General features: G+C 40.7%; 1 protein-coding gene across 8 annotated transcripts in view; it reads right to left on the bottom strand.

Annotated features, from left to right (window-relative positions):
- The window catches only part of dpp6a (dipeptidyl-peptidase 6a), a 219,788-nt gene that overhangs the window by 96,097 nt on the left and 101,948 nt on the right, over window positions 1–21,743 (bottom strand). Inside the window, exon 1 of one of the 8 annotated variants that reach the window (XM_085764052.1) lies at window positions 7,726–7,906. The exons of the other annotated variants lie outside the window; for them this stretch is intronic. Coding sequence (XP_085620178.1) covers window positions 7,726–7,782 — 57 coding nt within the window. The 5' untranslated portion in view covers window positions 7,783–7,906. Of the gene's footprint in view, window positions 1–7,725; window positions 7,907–21,743 lie in introns of those variants that run through there. 8 annotated transcript variants of the gene reach the window in all.

Genomic DNA, 21,743 nt, shown 5'->3' on the forward strand with positions numbered 1-21,743 from the left:
GACACTGAGAACGTTCAGGTTACTAAGTGGATCATAGCAGAAGAAATGTGTGTCCATGAATAAATAGATGCTGTAACACTGCTAGGTAGTCTTGCACATTTTTTCTCTCACAAATATAGAGGAACAAATTCTATACTGTGGTACCTGTCACTATTAACTCCACTGTTGTCTTGGTGAGGAAGACCATATGCTGCCTGCAGCAACCTGCAGTTACCTCCCATCAAGCAGTCTAAGGGAAAGAGGAAACGACTGCAGCTACAAGAAATAGAAAATGTGGTTTGGAAATAACAAAAAAAAAAAAGCTACAATAGGAGAAAGACCTGCTATCCTACCTATGCCAATGATTCACCTCCTTCTTTCACCCTCGGGTGTCTGTGCTCTTTAGGAACACCCGCAGGCAGCTCTGCTCAGCTGTTTTCCCAAGCTGCCTCCAGGGTCTGATCTCGTACCAGCACCACCTTCTCCTCCCAGAGTCCTTTACAGCTCTGCCAGTATGGAACGCTACATATTCAACTTTCAAAGGGCGGTCCTCGCCTTTCAGTTCAGCTCTCGCAGCATATGGGTCTCAGGGTTTCCCCAAGTTTGCCGGTCACGCAGGATGTGACCGAGCAGTAAAAAGCCCCCATGATGGGGCTGAATAGTGGAAGCGTCTCTGTTGGAGTCTACCCCATTAAATCTTTAGTTAGAGCAATATAGCAGGATACTCTGACCATCTGTGAAAAAATTTATTACCACTAGCTTTCTTTACCATTGTGTTCCTGTAGGTGTCTAGTAACAGCTCTCAATTTATTTATTTCCAAATCCATTGGGAAAATTCTGGAGAGTCAATCAAAGTTAAGGTGCCCAGAGGGCTCGGGTGAAAAAAAAGAAAAAAAATGAAAATTCTAATTTAAGCTTGTGAGATGTCTAACTAGGGGTTTTAAGGGGTGCTGAGTTCATTTCAACCATTAGTTTTTGAGTAAAAATGTTTCCCTGACCATATATTATTGGTATATTTGAGTTATAGTGTATGGCAAAGGGTATAGTAAAAGTCATTGTTGAAACAGATTCTAGCCTATTCTAAATCTAAAGATTCCATTCTAAAAATAAATAAATAAATAAAATGAAAATAAAAAAGAAGAAAGAAATACAAAATACTTCAGAAGAGTACACTAGTTAGAAAACAAAAAACACAAATAGTGGGAACATACCGCACACTAGACTGGGTTATGAGGATCTTTAGTTTGTTTATTTCAGAGCAACGCGTTACGCTTGTGGCTTCTTCAGGCTCATGCTGAGACCAGAAAGTCAGGGGATTTTTAAAGGAAATGGTACTCAATCAATTTACATAAGTAATTGAACAAGGTGAAAACATTATTTAACAATCAAACATCAATGGCTGGGGAGTACCATAGAAATGGATAAAACATATATTTAAGTGCATTCAGCAGCTTTACAGCAAATTTGAGTACAGGTGTACCTTCAGTGATTCACTTACAGAAAGGCAGTGTCCTATACACAACAATACAACAATACAACAATACAACACAACAGGTCATATACAAATAGGCAATCTCATCCATCATAACATCAAAAATATATACATACCGAGGATGAACACAGGTGTTAATAGTGAGGATAATATCACTCAAGTAGAGCAACAATAGGCAGATCATCTTTTCGTCATTTTCAGTCAGACCAGACCAGTCTTACTTCAGAAGAGTGATGACACCAACTGTGCACATGCATGATACCCAGTACATGAGTGTGGTTTCTATGGTCATGATGCCCTCTGGAAGGATTGAGAGGGAGCATTGCATCATGGCAAATATTTTTGGAGAACAAACACGGATTTAAGGTATGATAGTTACCTTTTGACATAATAATAGTTTTTTCCTTCTGCTAGCACACGCTTTTATCTAGTAAATTAAAGAAATGCATTAATATTCTCTTGTTTAATGCTTAAAAAGAACAACCATTCACCTAGCTAATGTTAGATAACTATCTAGTTAGCAAGCATGAGAGTCATTAGCAAATGTTGATAATGTCCATAGGAGCTAGTTTATGTTGTAATGTAGTGATGAGCTAGAGCTAATTTATGTAGTAATTCAGTTTCAATAGGTACACAACTGTCTTGATCGAGTCCATGGTCCATCATATTGGGGAAAAAATATATAACCAGTGTGATCAATTGAGTTGTGGCAACCTTCTCTACTATAGTAACCTTAGTCTAGTTGTATGGACCACCACAGTCTGTTTTGACAAAAACCATGACACTTGTCTATTTTAGCAGGTACAACATGTGCATGATTAAAATTATCTGACTTTGAGTAATTTAATCATGCACATATGTGTCTACCTATTATCCAGACATGGCTCAGGAGTTGTATCATGCACCTGATAATTTCTACCAAGACCGACTAAAAAAACAGTTTGTTGGACACAGCACCGAGACAAAGAGTCCTCATGCAGTCTTCTGATTAATGCTGCATCATCCACACCCTCAGAATAAGCTAAAATCTGAGGATGGCCTTTTGAGGTGACTTTTGAGAGCTTTTGAATCTCAGTCCCAGGACCATCACAAATGAAGCACCTCAAGCCATAAACTCCATGTTGTACCTGCTAAAATAGACAAGTGTCATGGTTTTTGTCAAAACAGACTGTGGTGGTCCATACAACTAGACTAAGGTTACTATAGTAGAGAAGGTTGCCACAACTCAACTCAATATTTTTTCCCCAATATGATGGACCATGGACTCGATCAAGACAGTTGTGTACCTAATTGAAACTGAATTACTACATAAATTAGCTGTAGCTCATCACTACATTACAACCATAAACTAGCTCCTATGGACATTATCAACATTGCTAATGACTCTCATGGCTTGCTAACTAGATAGTTATCTAACATTAGCTAGGTGAATGGTTGTTCTTTTTAAGCAATAAACAAGAGGAACACATTTTTGGTCATCTGACCATTATCTTTTCAAGCCCCTTCCATTTTCCCCATGGCCATGAAGGAGAGGACCCATGATGCTGTGGAAAGCATGTTTTTTTCACAAAAATATGATTTTTGCATGTAAAAGGTGACATAATACAATTCCTGAGCCATGTCTGGATAATAGGTAGACACATATGTGCATGATTAAATTACTCAAAGTCAGATAATTTAATCATGCACATGTTGTACCTGCTAAAAATAGACAAGTGTCATGGTTTGTGTCAAAAAACAGACTGTGGTGGTCCATACAACTAGACTAAGGTTACTATAGTAGAGAAGGTTGCCACAACTCAATTGATCACACTGGTTATATATTTTTTTCCCCAATATGATGGACCATGGACTCGATCAAGACAGTTGTGTACCTATTGAAACTGAATTACTACATAAATTAGCTCTAGCTCATCACTACTACATTACAACATAAACTAGCTCCTATGGACATTATCAACATTTGCTAATGACTCTCATGCTTGCTAACTAGATAGTTATCTAACATTTAGCTAGGTGAATGGTTGTTCTTTTTAAGCAATAAACAAGAGAATATTAATGCATTTCTTAATTTACTAGATAAAACGCGTGTGCTAGCAGAGGAAAAACTATTATTATGTCAAAAGGTAACTATCATTACCTTAAAATCGTGTTTGTTCTCCAAAAATATTTGCCATGATGCAATGCTCCCTTCAATCCTTCCAGAGGGCATCATGACCATAGAAACCACACACTCATGTACTGGGTATCATGCATGTGCCACAGTTGGTGTCATCACTCTTCTGAAGTATGACTGGTCCTGGTCTGACTGAAAATGACGAAAAGATGATCTTGCCTATTGTTGCTCTACTTGAGTGATATTATCCTCACTATTAACACCTGTGTTCATCCTCGGTATGTATATATTTTTGATGTTATGATGGATGAGATTGCCTATTTGTATATGACCTGTTTGCATTGTATTGTTGTATTGTTGTGTATAGACACTGCCTTTCTGTAAGTGAATCACTGAAGGTACACTGTACTAAAATTTGCTGTAAAGCTGCTGAATGCACTTAATTATATGTTTTATCCATTTCTATGGTACTCCCCAGCCATTGATGTTTGATTGTTAAATATGTTTTCACCTTGTTCAATTACTTATGTAAATTGATTGAGTACCATTTCCTTTAAAAAATCCCCTGACTTCCTGGTCTCAGCATGAGCCTGAAGAAGCCACAAGCGTAACGCGTTGCTCTGAAATAAACTAAAGATCCTCATAACCCAGTCTAGTGTGCGGTATGTTCCCACTATTTGTGTTTTTTTTTCTAACTAGTGTACTCTTCTGAAGTATTTTGTATTTCTTTCTTCTTTTTTATTTTCATTTTATTTATTTATTTATTTTTAGAATGGAATCTTTAGATTTAGAATAGGCTAGAATCTGTTCAACAATGACTTTTACTATACCCTTTGCCATACACTATAACTCAAATATACCAATAATATATGGTCAGGGAAACATTTCTACTCAAAACTAATGATTGAAATGAACTCAGCACCCCTTAAAACCCCTAGTTAGACATCTCACAAGCTTAAATTAGAATTTTCATTTTTTTTTCTTTTTTTTCACCCGAGCCCTCTGGGCACCTTAACTTTGATTGACTCTCCAGAATTTTCCCAATGGATTTGGAAATAAATAAATTGAGAGCTGTTACTAGACACCTACAGGAACACAATGGTAAAGAAAGCTAGTGGTAATAAATTTTTTCACAGATGGTCAGAGTATCCTGCTAAATTGCTCTAACTACTTGGGTGCTTTCATCCTGCATTCAAGCTGCACTGGACTCCCTGAGATGTAAGAGGTATCTGCAAAAACTCAATTTGTCATGTAATGTGATAAGCCTACACTGCTCACTTCACACCAATGTTTAACAGGCAGCTGCTTTATGAAGTTAAGAATACCAAAGACAAAAGAAGCCAAAAGTCTAAAGCACATTTCCCTCCCTGGAAACAGGACTTTCTTGTTCCAGTTTTCATTTCTCATCTCTTTTGGAGAAGTCTCTATATCAAGAAGCTGAATTTAATTTCAGCGAGTACTTTGTGCTCAAGCTGCAGGTTTCCCATGATACTACTCTCTGTTACTGCACTGTCATTGTAATTATCAAAGTTAACTGTACTTTGACAACAAAAAAGAGCTACTTTAGCTACAAATGGATCTTTGCCTGTGTAAATGCATTAGCGCCCCTTCCCCGACTTTACCGCTCACACCTTCAGAACCTCCGCCCTGTTGCAGTAATGAGGGTTAGTGGTGTGACTCTCTCAGCGGACTGCCACTAGCTGATTACTGGAGAGCTGTTGCTGCTGTTGCTATCTCTGGTGAGCTGCCCTCTATCTCCGTCCTCTGTCCCCGGACCACAAGCCCTGCTAGCAGACCATCAATCAAGAGGCCACAACAGGACCTCACGTAATCACAGAGGCTGAGTATGCTTCTGTGTGTGTAGACGCAGGCGTACACACAGATGCAATACTATGTGCGCAAGCGTGCTTGTCTATGTCGCGTTGCCGATTTTACAACCTAATACGCTTGAAGCAATTTTTCACTTTGCTGGAGCTTCATGCCTCAGGAAAATCCACTGACAGCCACCATTTGCTATTTACTGGTGTTTCAGCATCACTAGGTCTTTAATCTTATCAGTCATTTCCAAAACAGAATTGGTTTCTGCAGGTGTTAAGAATCATTTCTGCAACATGATTCAGTTGCGATTACAAAAAAAACAAAAAAAAAACTCATGCAGCCAACACCATAGGCTAATGAGCCTCAGCCAAAATTGTATCAGAAAATGTAAAGATGTAAAATTAGGGTTTCAACAAAAAGATTAGTAGTTAGAACATTAATCATTATACCATTGATCATGCATAAAAACAAAAAAAAAGAACAAATGGCCACACATTCTCATTCCAAAGGTTTGTTGTATAATTATAAATTAAATACCTTTAACTTTAACACAGTTTGAATAATGGATTAGGTGGAAAAAATAATTAATATTGATTATCACAGCCCCATTTCAGCCTGTAAATTGGCAGAAAAAGAGCCCATGGTGTTTAAATTGCCTGTTTAATACAACCAACAGTCTAAAACCCAAATATAATTCATTAACAATGATAAACAACAGATAAAGAGCAGCAGATTCTCCCATTTGAAAAACTGGGAGCAGCAAAGTTTTCCTTCTTTTTTTTTTTAAATCTTTCTTATCATTTCACTACAATCTCCTCAAAGCATCAGCTGCTTTTGTTGACGCCTGTGCCGGTGGCCACTGCATGTGCGGAATATGCAAGGTGGGTACTGGCGAGCAGACCTTTGCCTGCCTCTGAGGGTGTGACTGACAGACTGCAGCTAAATCACAGCGGGGGAAGATTGTCTGCTTGGCGGGATAAAGCCAAGTGTCCCGCTCACCTTCTCTGTCATCTTTAGACAAGTGCAGCAGCACAAGTGGAGCCTGGCTTGTGCTGAAAGACTGACTCCAAACAACACATGGTAACGGTATGACCACATAAAGCTGTAGTGTAAGAATGTGTTGCACAATTCATACTGTACATGTGAATGCAAAGATTCAAGGTTTTTTAAGATCAAAATCTCTATAAAACATGATGGTGAAAAGGTTGTTTTGTTATAATTCTTATTGAATGACAGTAATACAACTCTTTTTGAATGACTGATAGGAATTAGAAAGAAATAGTGCCATTGTCAAACATTTCAAAAGTTACAAGGATTTTTCTTCATATCTATAAACTTTCAAAGACTCAAAATGCCTTTGTTACAACCACACTCATCCCTCTATTCCATTGTTGTTCAACTGTACTGTAGGAGGATGAGGTGCAGCCTATTATTTGTCATCCCTGGCATTAACAAAACAAAACAGAGGAGAGGGAGTGTGATTTTTTATTTTATTTTCCCACAACATGAAACAGCTACTCCAAAATAAACGCCATTGTTTCCCTGTATGACTGAACATTACTGTGTGGGGCACTTGTACCCCTGTGGAGGCGGGTCAACAGATGCTCCATCATCACTGACTGACGGAGACAGAGCAGAGCCACCCTGCACGCAACAGTGTTTCCAGCCCCCCTAAAAAAAATAATACTGGAAGCAGGCAGGAGGTTTGAACGCCTTTAGACTACAAAATGCGCGTGATATGATGATTTCAACCCGATTAAAACTGTTGATGTGCACTTCACATCCAGTCGCACTTTTGCAGGCCGGCCTCCCCACATGATGCACGACCGGATTTAAGTTCGGTGGGCTAAATGAGTTGACGTGCGTGACATGCTGCAAGGTGACGCGGACTGGCTGTGATGGGGGAAAAAAACAGTAACACAAACTGGTCGTTGTCTCGTGTGCGTAAAGTCGGTGAATGGTGATGACTGCATTGCTTAATAATAACGATGATGATGATGATGATGATGGTGTTGAATGATGATGATCGCAGCCGGGTGTGATGAAGATCACAGCTCCCCCTCCTCCAGGTCGTGATGAACTGACAGCTACAGTCACCACTTCCATTTGACTCTGGGTGCAAATGAAATTTTTATGTGTTTTTTCTATTTTATTCTCCCTCTTCCTCCAAAAAAACCCAACGCTCCATTACCAGCTGTTTGAAAAGTCGCCGCAGCGCCGCATGGCAATTACAAGTCAGTGTTGGCCAAAGCAAAAGCAAAGGCGACAGAGGTTAATGCTGATGGTAATGCGCGAGGGCATGGTGAGTGAGAGTCGGTACCTGGTCTTGCTGCTGAGACGCTTTCGACGGCGCATTGCCTTCCTTCGCAGTGGTCATGATTCCCTGAAGCTGGGAGAAACTGTTGTTTCCCCGGCAGAAGGAGGAAAGAAAAAAAATGCAAATACTGACAGACACACCGGTGCAGAAGCAGCAGCAGCAGCAGCAGCAGCGGGAACGGCAGCAGCAGCTGAGAACCGGTGGAAGAGAAAAAAAGAAAGAGAGAGAGGGAGAGAGAGGAGGTCTATTCACGGAGTCTACGGGCTGCGTTAGTGGCGGTAAAGGTGTGAAATAACAAGTGGTGGAGGGACGCGCTGCTCGGGAGGAGAAAAAGGCGAAAGATTTTCAGTGGAGGCGAAAGAGGAGGAGGAGACAGCAGAGAGCGAGGAAGGGGAGAGAGAGAGAGGGAGAAGGCGCGCATCTCTTCTTTCAACGCTCGATGCGGGACTCTCCGTGAAGTGTTAAATATTCCACAGGCGCGTGCTGGGTTTTTTGTTTAGTTTAGTTTAGTTTAGTTTATTATGGAACTCAATTCTTCCTGTGGTTCTACGTTACAATATAAAATGAAATATGCTCAATCTGAAAACACATAAATATAGAAATATTACAAACATGTTCAAATATTTAAGACATTTAAGACAATTATCCTGAATTCTCCTATAGCAACATCAACTACAAATAGCACATCAAGCTAAACTGGGAGGAAAAGAAGAAGAAAAAAAATAAATGAGGCAGATATATAGAGACCCATACTGTGTAGACCCATAAGTCATCCATAGTTAAGCTGTGTTGCAGAATGACATAGGCTACAGTATCAATTAAAAATGCACACTGGAAATTAAGTGCTGAAACTTAAATAATGAATTCCCTACTGTATATAAGATGATACAATATTCACTTCAAAGCCCAAAGTCATTCTAACTGTTCCAATCACAGGCAGCATTTTCACAGTTTATTCTTATATAGCACAATATTATAATTTCATTCAATCAAATCCCAGTGCTGAAGCTGCTGGCAAACTGGTCGAGTAGAAATTAAAGCAGCAAATGTTGGGTTCCTGCAGCATTAGGAAACAACATTTTCTTGCAATAACTTTCTTGCTGTACTAAGAAAGAAAACACCAATGCCCAGCCGCACTGACACATTAGCAGCAGTGCTGAAACATTAAAGTGGCTTGAATCTACTGTAACAGGATTAAATGCTACAAGGGGCTGGAGATGTAATAACACTCAGAGTCAGCGGAGAGAATGTTCGAAATGATGTTTAAGACCTGAGCGGTTGTAAAAAGTTACGATCCAGGGGACGAGGTAGTTGCAATAAAAGTGTAGCTTGCACTAAAGTTAAGTCAATCTTAGATTTCAACTAAATCCTGGAGGCCGGAAACATAATGAGCAGACTCAGGTTGCTGCAGCATGCAGAATTGAGAGTTACCTCTCATGTTGTCGTGCATTTCACGATAAGAAAGCAAATTTCTTTTCATGGGCCTTGTTCAATTAGGCTACTTGTTGTACAATCCCTGTTAAACACAGCGAGGAAATGACTTGCTTTGATTTGCTCTGAGATGTACTTAATGTTAATTAATACCTTGGTCTCCAGTTTGACTCTTTATATTGCAGGTTCGTAGTCGAATGTGCCGCACTGTTAATTAAAATCAGGCGGCAGCTGGGTGAAGTCAATTACCGTGGAGTCCCAAATGAACGTCTGCAGCGTGGCTTCATGTGACCGGCGGAGCGCAACGGGCAGAAAGAGGGCAGGTGCTTCAGAAAGATCGCCTCAAAGCGCAAAAAGAAAAAAAAAACACCTTTGGATATGCTTGGATGAGATGTTATAGTGTCATTTTGTGCCAGCGTTGTTTTGTAATTGACCTTTGACTCATCCTGCTCTTTGGGTGGCAGTTTTTGTTTTTTTTTGTTTTTGGCAGTGTCTATACATTTGCATGAACAACAGTCCCTAGAGAAAGGTGTCTGTAAATAAGCAGATGAAGGGAGCGTTGTCATTTCAAGCTTTTGAGAAAAGTTAAAGTGGAATGCTTACGTTTCTGAAGTGAAGAGTGCATGGCCATTCTATTCCCTGAGTTGGGACGTTGATGTTGGGTTGTTGACTTGGGTTGGGTTAAAGTGCTCAAAATTATAAGGAGAGACAACAAAAGCGCTACAAGGACCTGTCCTGACTTCATAAAACGTTACAGAATCATGGGTAACACTTTATTTGACGCCTATCTCTAGAATGCATTATAATCATACTTATGAGTTATAATGCAGTTATAGCACTGTGTAACTATAGTTATAAACACTCATAAAAGATCATAATGCTTTATAACAATAATCATAACACACTATGAAGCATTTTATCATGACTTATAAGGTCAGGTATTATAATAGGCTACGGTATAATTGTTATAAGTCGCTGACAATGCCCACATCGATAATGCATTATAAATAAAGTTATAATGTGTTATAATTGGCTTATAAACGTGTATAACTATCATTGTAACGCTCATAAATTATCATAAGGCTTTATAACAAAAAGCATAACACACAGAGCAGTTTATAATGGCTTATAAGGTCAAGAATTAGAGTTATAATGCTCTATAATGTGTTATGCTTATTGTTATAAAGCCTTGTGATAATTTATAATGTGTTATAGAGATAGGCATCAAATAAAGTGTTACCCAAAAGTTTATACCATCAGCAAAACATTTACTTTTCATGGCCAAAATGTATCAAGCCATTTGCCAAAATGTTCTGATTCCAACACCAGAGTAGAAATCTACAGTGATTCTAGCCTCTCTGTGAGTGCAGGAGTAGGCTAATCCTGACCACCCAACAGATGGTAAGATGTTTCACAAAAACAAAATAAAGATGCCAACCTCATGGTGGTGGTGGTGGTGGTAGAGGAAACAAGAGTTAAACACCATAATCAGGACGTCTCACTCCATGTTAAAGATGTATAGTGGACCAATCAATAGTTTGTGAGTCACTGACAGAACAGCTGTTCTCTACCTATGCATACAGTAAACCCCATTGAAAAGGACCTTGTATTTCAAAAGGTATTGTATTGACAATAGAACTGCAAACACAAAGCCAGGGTGACTTTGCATTAGGTAACGTTGTCAAAGAAATTTGTTTCCTCACTTCTTTACAATTATGAATATTTGAAGAAATACGTACATTTTGTTTCTCCACAAACACAACCACCTGACCTGACCGTTGTTATTCTGAAAAAGAACGAAAGCCCACCCGGCATTCAGAGCTCCGTGCAGCCACTTGTGGCTCAAAACTACATTAGCAGCCCTCTCTCCAACAAACTCGGCCTGTATTTACCATCAAGGCGATGATTTATGAAACCGAAGCGACTCCTCAACATCCAATCAATCAGCCCCCCGACTAATGACGGCCACTCTGGGCCAAAGCCCTATTGGCTGATGACGGATGCTATGTGGTCGGACCGCTGTGCAGCCGAGAACACAATAACCACCTTATTGTGGCTGCGTTACCGAGTGAGTGTACAAACCTCATGACTCTGATGTTGATGAATGGACAGGAGACGGCAGTGATGAATGCTCCTGGGGGCACCTGTTTAAATACGCGTTCTGGGAAAGTCAGGAATTAAGTGAGTGACAGTGCCGACCTGCCTGAGCTCTATTGGAGCCATCCAACTTGACTTCCGCCTCATCGCTTCGCTGCCGCTGCCAAGCTAGCAGCCAACCTGATGGATTGGAAGCGCTTTGCCTAATTAAAACATCAACCCAATCAATAAATGACACATCTTAAAATACCATACACTGCCACATTATTTTGGCATTGATTATAGCTCTGTAATTAGTGGAAACACAATCACGGCCACTGGGTGATTATTATGTAGATAAAAATAATTATTGTTAAAGAGGCATCTCTAATTAATCCTGCAGAGTCTGAGTCTGGTATTTATATTTAGTTTGCTGAAATCCATCCGAGGGGCGTGCGGCTGAGTGACTCAGAGAGGTCTCCGGTGCATGTGCAAGCTTGTGCAAAAATAGCCTCCATATGCTAAAAAGTATAGAGGAAAATGGATAAGAATCACAAAGCCAACCAAGTGGAAGCTTGGAAAAATGAGCTGATACTCCTCTGATGACACAAACTGAGAGAGGATGAGGTGGAAAAGGGAAGAGCTGCTGGTCTGAAAAGACACTAGGAAAAAAAGGGGAAAAAAAGAAAATAGCTGCACAGATTGACTCCAATTTCTGTTTCCCTTGCTCAATTCTATTTTAGAAGCACAAACCAAAGCAAAGACTGTGGTAGGCTTCTAGTTTAAGTCAAGCAAACAGTTGTTTCCTTGACTGCTCTGGCTGTACTAGCTTTTTTTTAATTGAGATATTTGGACAACTAAAGCGTTAAATCCCCACTAACACCACCGGGTACGGTGGGGATCATGCACATTACATGGAAATCTGGTGTTTTTGAAGGAGTCTCTGGTTGAAACACTCAGAACTTTAAAATTGACACCCAGGCAGGGCAGAAGAGTGCAGCTTTATTCTGAGGCAACATTTAAAAAGCTCAATTAACATATAACTTTAAAATATGATTCCTTAAAGGGATAGTTTACCAAAAAATGAAATTCAGTCATTATTGACTCAACCTCATGGTGATGAATACTCCGAAGTAGTTTTTTTCTTTCTTCAAAGTGCATCTGGAGACCTGGAGGGGCATTCAAAACTTTATAGAGTAATAGGGCCGACACAAAAACATCCATAAAACTACACAAAAACCTTATAATATTCCTCCAAACTCCTCATCCACAGCAATCCAAGTGTCTTGAAGGGATATAGTCCAGAGTTTACTCCAAATAACGTAATTTAGGACATTTTTACAGCCTAAACAGTCCTGTATTGAATTTGCCTGGTGCACGCTCTCTCGATGTGACCGGACTTGCCTAAATGACGTTGTTTTGAGTAAACTCTAGACTATATCCCTTCAGGACACTTAGATTGCAGCGGACCAGGAGTATGGAGGAATATTACAGGGTTTTTGTGTAGTTTTATGGACGTTTTTGTGTCGGGCGCTATTACTCTCATAGAGTTTTGAACGCCCCTCCCGGGTCTCCAGATGCACTTTGAGGAAAACGAAAACTACTCCGGAGTATTCATCAGCATGAGGGTGAGTCAACAATGACTGAATTTTATTTTTGGTGAACTACTCCTTTAATCCTACTACAGTACATTGTGCTTTTGTGTTTTGTTTCGCACCCACACAAAATACAGTCCCTGTTTGATTTCAAGTACATGCACGCTCACATCCACATCCATAAAACGTGTCCCTACACACCCATTTGTGGAGGAAATGGAATCTAAACAACAATATTTTCTGAGTTACAGCCAACTCCACTCTCCTAGAACATATTCTGTCATTGCATATGGCCAAAGCCATCTATCAGTGTTACATTAATTCAAAAAATCAAACCGTACAATGTAGCAAGCCCCCAGTGCATGGAATAGCCAGGGGAACGGGTGTAATGGGATGTTTCAAAAACAAAAGTTGTGCAGTGCTGTAAAACCCCGTGACTTGTTTTGATTAAATACGTGGAGGTGGTATTCGTTTCCTTGTGGGCTGCGGTGTTATTTCTTGGGACGTAAATTTTGATTCAGCCAAAGCCTTTATTGGATATGATGGGGGAAGCTCGCTCACAAAATAAGACCAACGTCGCCCCAGAGAGAGGTCGAGGATGGATAAGTGATTACTGTGGCTCTGACACAGAGCAGGACCAAAAGGTCTGAGATTCACACTCAGAGACTCCGCTACCCAGCAGGTGCTGCGTCGTACGACCGTGCGCCTCAATTTTTACGCTCTTATTTGTCTCACACATGATGGCCAGCATCAGGATATTGGAGAAAAAAAAGTAATTGTTTTTCCATCTCTTTCCCTGCTTCCCCACCCCCCGGCTCCTTCTCCCTATACGAATACGCCTTGTGTGCGGCCCTTCAATAAACACAGCTAGGACCCATCGTCCTGACAGAGAGGCTGTGCATTAGGATGCAGTTTCTTCTCCTGTGACAGTATACAGCACTTTATGCCAGGTGTGACTCCTCAGCCCTCGCACCACTCAGCCCTGAAATGTCAACAAAAGCCAGGTTCCATAACCACACCGGCGTCTCCAGCACCAAGGCTGATGAGCACGGCTGTGCTGGTGATTTTTCAGCCTTCCTTACTTGAACACTGGTTGTGTACAGTATGACCTCCCTGCTAGTGGAGAGTGAGGCTGAGGCTCAAAGATTGCAGCAGAAGATCACCTTCTAATAGTTCCATCTTGGCTATTGAGGATGTAGTTTTCTTTGATGCATCTGTGGTTCCTCTTTTCATTCATAACCACAGCTTCACATAAAACAAAAGGAAACAGCCTCAAGTGTGAATTCCCTTTGTGATTTTATTAAGTTTTACTTCATGCTCTCATCAGAATGCTGTTTTTTTTCCCTCCAGCTAATAAATGCAAATGACATATTCTTAATAGGAGTTGCATGGACATCATCTTGTTTTTTTTTGGAGGGCTCTGTCGTTATGACAACAACAATTGCTTCACGCACTAAATTGGGTGTGTTCAGGATTTGCTTTAAGCCAGTTCTCCGTGTTTTGCATCTCATAATATGCTTCAAAAAATCTGATCTGACGATGGATAGCACTTTTTGAAATAATCCCCCGACCCATTTCAAAATCAAAAATCAAGCTGAAAATATCATTAATGGGCAGCGTATATCCAAAGCCAGAAGAGAAAGTTGTTTAAAAAAAAATAATAATAAAATCAAAGCAATCAAAGTCACTATGTTGCTATATGCCCTTTGTAGAGGCGACAAGTGGCTGATTCAGCAGGCTATCAGTCCGTCCAAGGACTAGCACTTCCTGGAATAATAGCACTCCTCCAAACAGCACCTTCAAACACATTTAGAGCATCCGCTAAAAGGGTGGCTACTATAACACATCTCAGCAACAGGTTAAAAAAAGGGACACCTCCCCGTACTGATCCAGACAGCATCAAAAGCCTCGCTGTGCTGAGATAGATTTCAGCACCACTTAATGGACAGCTCCCACAGTGCATTTCACTGCAGCATCCTGGACTCCTTTCACCAAGAAAGAGGGAACCTGGTGAGAAAAAAACATCAGCACAATGGGCTTTTTCCCCTTTTTGCATAAGATGATGAGTAGTGAAGCCTAAAAAATGATCTTAAATAGGCATCACATGTCATTAGGCTCCTGTAATTATTCTAAATTGATGTGGCTGGAGAGCGTCCTTTCTGAACTTTCTTGCTAATAACCCATATTTTTTCCCCTAACAGTTTTGCAGCACCAGGCTGACAGTCTTTCTAAAGGCTTCCGAGGGGGCTTTCATGTGAGCAGCAAAAACTGATTTTATTTTCCCTATTTATTGTTTTTTATTTTTTGTTGGCTAATGCTGATGCATAAAAGACCAAAAACAACAAGAAAGCTTTATGTTGTGAAGATTACAGGGAGACTTTTCATCAACAAAGGTGTCATACACTCCGAATATGAAGGTCCAATATTTTACACCCCTCCGGCCTTTCATTTGAATTATCTTAAGATTCATTAGTGGTTTTAAGAACGGAAACCATCTGAGTGTAGCTTTACATTTCATGTCTCAGTCTTCTCTCTGGACAAGTTAGAGAGCCAATCAGAAGAGAGGTTGCAAGCATCAAATAAAGACTGAATAAAAACATAGCAGGTAAACATCCATCCATCCATTGGCTATACAGTACAGTACTACAGTAGTACTGTGCTAGTACAGACTGGAGCCCATCCCAGCTGATGTAATCCATTGGCAGGGTTAACCCTGGACAGGTTGCCAGTCTACAACAGGTCTAATGTATAGAGACAAACAACCTCTCTCTCACACACACACACACATATGGGATGTCATTAATCAACCTATTACACATGACTTTGGACTGTGGGAGGAAGCTAGAGAACCTAGAGACAATCCAAGTGGGCACAGGGAGAAGAGGCAGATCTAGGCCCAGGGATCGAACCCAGAACCTGAGGCACCACCATGCTGCACATAGCACTCAGAGAAGTATGAAACAGTAAAACATACTGTATATCTGATCTATAATCAGAAAAGAGATATGGAATTCACTCTTGAAAAATATTTAGACTCTGTGTCGTTGAGTGTTTTATTTCATTTTTCTATTTTTTAAAAATTAAATTCAAAGAACAGCTGAGACTGCTGAAATACACCAGTGGTACACAATTATGGGCGCACAGCTCCTGTTTGACTTCCCATTTCTCCGACCATACATTTCTATATTTCTGCACCCATTACTCCGACTTCCTATTTCTCTGACAGAATATCCCCTAGTATTTGATTACAACTCCCTCAGAGATATAATACTTTTTAATCTTGTTCACACATAAATCTTGGGTTTGATTCTCTCAGTTACACCATCATCATTGTTAATATGATGATACTAATAGTACATGAACTTTTGTGACCTAAACCTAGCACAGATCCAACAGCACAGGTCTTATCTGTCTCTAAACATCTATGTATGGTCAGGATGATGTGTTATGTGTATATTAGATGTGCATGTTTATATGTTAATGTAGTGATCTTTGTACTGCAACACTGTACTTCACTGGAGCACTTCAATACATTTTCTTAGTTACTTCCAACCTTTTCAAAGTGCCTTTTCTATATGTTCTGCCCATACATGTGTTTGGGATAGCAGAGAAATAACAGTGATGAGCAACATCTTGAATATGCCCTGTAATTTTCATCGAGTCAAGAGGGGACTGCTTGTTCTCAGTGATGCAGTAATTGAGCAGACACATGAAAGCAAAGAAGAGAAAAGAAGAGAAAAGAAAGGACAACATGACCCTCCTGAACAAACCTGATGTTCTGAATCAGATATTAATGGTTAGATAATGTTTTCTTTTCTGTCTGCAAAAAAAGGAAGGAAAAAACTTACAGTAGTTTCTCAGTTAAATTTCAAATCTGCAGTTTGAATCTAAGATACATTTGATTGTGTAATAGTCGTTCTCACCCTGTGGATCAGGATACACTCAAAGGGTTGCCAGGGTGATCTAAGGGGTCATATGATGATCAAGTGGATAAGGGAGCAGGAAAAAAAAGCTTTTATCTGTTGAACCATCATGGTTTCTTTTCACATCTGCGTTTGAATTAGATGATCAGACTAAAAACTAAAAGATGAAACTAAAATAAAAACACAACATTTTAAGAAGGTTGGGAAGCTACACACTCTCCTTGCATCACAACTCATTCGATTTTTTAGTATCAATGTTGAAAGAAAAAAGAATCCAGAGAAGGTGTAAACAGAAAATCCAGAACCTGGTTCTTAATTATATTTATGCAACTGGTCCAGCATTATGGCACTGTTCCCCCATTAAGGCTTATTCAATAAACAGCAAGCCACCACACTGAGCGCTTCAGCAGTTTTTGTTCTTCTGCCTGAATGAGAAATAGAACTGCGAGTCCAAATGGAGTCGACACCTTCTTTATTTCACAAGGGCATTAAGATACTCTAATCCCCATTTTCTCCAAAATGACTCATGGGCTTAATGGTTTAGAGTCACCCATGTTAAACCACAATCATGTTCTGGCTCCTTATGGCCTTAAAATACAGCGTGTGAAGCTCTGGCTCAAGAAAAGATGAATACATATACATTTTTCTATGAGGAGTCATCTGTATTATCCACAGCTATACTGGCTGAGCTGCAGCTGCTGGGTGTGTTGCTCTCCGAGTCCCTCCACCGTGATAAATCACAAGTTAGGGGGAACATTTGTCACAGTGGGCCACATGTCCTTTCATCGCACCAGGTCTCTCTCTCCCTTCCTCCCTCCCTCGCTCATTCGCTCTCACTCTCCCGCTCGCCTCTCATTCCTTCAACCTCCATGGTAGTTTCATTCCTCAGAAAGGCTTTGTTGTGAATTTGTCACTACTAGAGAGCCTCTGTGCTGTGTTAGCTGTGCCCTTGGGTTTCTAATAGCGCCACCAGTGTGCGGCGGTGCTGAGATAGAAGCGGTGCTCGGTGGGGGCGCTCTCTAACCCCGCCAGGTGAAGAATAGGTGGTTATGGTGCAGAGTTAGCGACGGGTAGTACATTGGTGCCGCGGGGGAAATTTTGAATACAGGGACTTTACGGCCATACACCACATTAAAGTAGCATTTGACGTATGCATAGTGTATGCCGGGGCTGTAGAGAGACTAATGAAAAGTCTACCACAATGAGTCGGCGAGGGAAACACTGTAATTGGATCTTCTTTCACCGGCGCTGATACCCATATTCTAGTTGACACATCCCTCCGAGTAGCACGACTAACAAAAGCCGCCTCAGACTGTGATATACCGTATGTGTCCTGTTATTTCACTTCAAAATAATGCAACAAAACATCATCCAGGAAGGAGGTGAGGGTCTGAAAGTAAAGTCGGTAAAACTGATTTCTGCCTGCATCTCCAAAGGCGAGGGTCAGCACAGATATATGCGCTTGAAATCTAAAAGTCGATGACTCCTGTCTGGAGCTTTGGCGTCGGGGCAAATCAGCCTAGATCACAAGCTGATTTAAGAGGTAATTATAGAAGTGAAAGTATTCCAGATATGTGGCTTATACCTGAGGAGTATTCTTTTGTATGAGGATGAGGTGAGGATGATTTGAAATATTAAAGGTGAGATTGCTAGCAGGGGGATACTTCCTCGAAGCAGGCAATAAAATAACTCATTAAAACTTCTCGTCTCCTAAGACAGAAGATAAGCAACTGGGTAAGGAGGACGGATTCTGACAAAGACAAACCAAATAACCTTGGCGACGGAGATTCGTTATCGAAAATCGCCTCTTTTATCGAGCTTTTCTGACTCAATGTCAAAGCCCTCTGCGTTACAGTGATGACGCGGGTTTTAATAACAATGACTTTTGGCTGAATGGAGTTGGTTATAAAGTGCAGATGCTAAAAATGTGTGCGCATGGGCATAGTCAGAATGAAATATAATGTGCAGCCTTTTGTGCTGTTTGAGCTGAACTGAAAAGCTGTCTTCCATGAAGGCAGTGGAAACAGGAAATGACACAGACACAGAGCTGATCAGTTTAAAACGGTGCATCTAAAATTAATAATCTATTCACAATACACCCTGGACAAGTTGCCAGTCTATCACAAAAACATGATAACAACTTATAGTTGAAATCTGACTGATAACAACAGGAAAAAAAAGTAACCTTACCATTCAAAACCTGATCAATGACTGCTAAGAAATTCCCTAAAGGCTTTACTAAGATGTTCTATTCACAAGGGCAAAACATGTTTTGTGAAGTCACAGTGACTTTTGACCTTTGCTCAACAAATTCCAGTAAATTTGTCCTTGAGTTAAAGTTGGCGCTGTTGAGATACAGCATTCACAAGAAAGGGGCAAACAATCACAAAACACGATGCTTCTGGTCACAGTTGTTGCTGGCACAGAACTATAAAAAACACTGAGATGCAGTGGGTTGTGGTTCCACACTGCCAGTAAAATACGAAAAAACCATCACCTCACCACAGGTGCTGTTTCAGAAGAGGAGAGGGAGGAGGAGGAGGTGTTTTCAAACTCAAAGCACGAAAACAGTAACCCAAGGATTTCCAGCATCTCATTATGTGAGGGTTTTTTTTTCCACTGAAAATTTTGTCTCTAGACCTCTGTGAACTTGACAAAACAAAGGTCTGTCTATGTGGGATTCAGCAGCAAACTGACATGTTCATTGCAAAGGAAACAAAGCCTGATGGAAAATAGCAAGTGCATCTTTTTGTTCCAGAAAATAAAACCAAATGAAAACACCACAAATCTTGTTGGATCCATGAAGGCTGGTCATTGCATTGAGAAAGAAAAACATGTTATGTGACTGCAGATTTACTGCATATCTGGGACTTTACTGTCGTGTCTGATTATGTTTCACCACATTTATGGACTACACTGTTGTAATTGTCATCTTTATGTCCTTTCACTCACTTCAACAGAGAGAAATGGCCGTGTCGGTGTTGAGCAGGAGGTTTGTGATGAAAATGTCTCTGCTAAATGCGTGTTATTGAGAAGGATAAGATATCTGAGCTCTTCTCCTTGTTTTCACTATCGACAATTACCACAGGCATCGAAACCTGGAAGAGAGCAAGCACACAAAATTGGATCACAGTTCCAATGTGTACAGGCTTCATTTTTGAGGAGAGGCACATCAGCTGCAGAGGCTCTGGAGTAAAGGTCCTATAAAGGGAGACCTCCATGTCTATGTGATTATGAAGCAGGTGTTGGTTCAATACTGATACTGTGAAGGTATCACAGCAGTAAGACCACACAGAGATGCACACAGCACATACTGAGAAGCTGTCCATCAAAACAAGCTGTCAGGACTTCTGTCAGATTGTGATGTCACAAAGAAGTAGACACCACTTTCAGCCAACACCATAAACCCTGACTCTATGGGAATTGTGTTGAAAATGTGTTTGACCACTAAGAAAATTGACAACAAAGCATACATATATCTAAAGTGTTAATATTTTTTGACATCCAACACATTTCAGGGTGTACAAAACTCATGATACCTCTTAAACAGTAATGGCATGTATGTGACAGTGACATAAAAGGAAATTGCTTTTTTACTAGCGGCTAAAAAAAAAAAAAAAAAAGAATGACAGGAAATGGCCTCTCAGATGGCGTGGAAATGACAGCTAATATCATCGGTTTCTTTTTCACATGAACAGAAACAAAAGTTAAGTGTCAAACAGTTTGAACATAACATTTAATGGAGGCTTTACAGCCAAACTTATGACTGAGCCCCCCCCCCATTCAGCCGGAAGCTGGATAAGATCTGTGTGAAGGCACGATTCTTCTGATGGTTAATTGCTGTTTAGTTGCCCAGTATAATTGAACATAATGACCTGCTTTGTTTACAGCAGGAGAGAACACAGGCGAGGCAGTAAAGGAGAGAGTAACTCTGACTGTCAGCAGCCAACTCTTTGTCCGCCTCTCCTTCTCTGGCAGTACTCATCCGACTATCAAGCAACAGGGCCAGCTGCTAGATAGCCTGGGGTGGATAACATGACCTTCTGCTGTCCCCCAGTAAGGGACACAAGCTGCAGAAGAATTTCCGACTGGCCAGGGGAAAACCAAGCCCGACTAATTTACTTGAGACGGATACGTGAGCAAATGCATTCTGCGACGAATATCAGGCCTTGCAGGCAGGGCTCTGCGCACAGAAGGGCCAGGATGTTAAGGACAGGAACAAAGACTGACATCAGGTGGCAGAAGAAGAAGAAAAAAAATTAAAGAGTGATAACAAAAGACAGAAAGCTTACCATGGCTTATTATCAGGGACTTCTACAGAGAGAAAATACAGTGAATTCATGGGCAGAGTTTTCAATTATAGGCAAAGGTGTTTAATGGTCTTAGAAAGGCTCCATAAAAATAAAAAAGGAGAGGACAAAGAGAAGAGAGACAGAGAGAGGGAGAGAAGAACAAAGTACTATAAAGAAGACAAGGTCAAAAACACAACACGGCCTAAAGTATGTAGACAGATGAACAATAACAGCTATAATTATTCTGCTGATATAAAAGTCCCTTGTGTCCTGCGAAGTATTTCCAGGGGGTTCAATGTCAGGAGAGGCAAACCAGACAAATGCCTGGGCCCTGCGAGTGGAAAAGGGGCCCCTAATGGCCCCATATATCGGCACATTTTGCAATGACTACAAAACCACCATAAAGACACAGTGTACAGTGCACTGCTGCAGGATTGTGGAACCTGGCTGCAGGGGTTTGCTCCCATTTAGCCACAAAAAGCATCAGTGAGGTCCGACACTGATGGCGGATGATAAGACCTGGCTCGGAGTCCGTGTTTCAGTTCACAGCAAAAAGGTTTTAAATGGGGTTGAGGTCAGGGCTGTGTGCAGACCAGCCAAGCTCCCTGACAACAACACCAGGAGTATGATTTCCTTACGGACCTGGCTTTGTACACGGGGGCAGTGTCAGGTTCAAACTGTGACAGGCCTTCCCTCCAGCCCGC

Source organism: Trachurus japonicus, chromosome 20 (assembly GCF_045865225.1).
Source record: "Trachurus japonicus isolate A0001 chromosome 20, Traja_1.0".
Taxonomy (NCBI): Eukaryota; Metazoa; Chordata; class Actinopteri; order Carangiformes; family Carangidae; genus Trachurus; species Trachurus japonicus.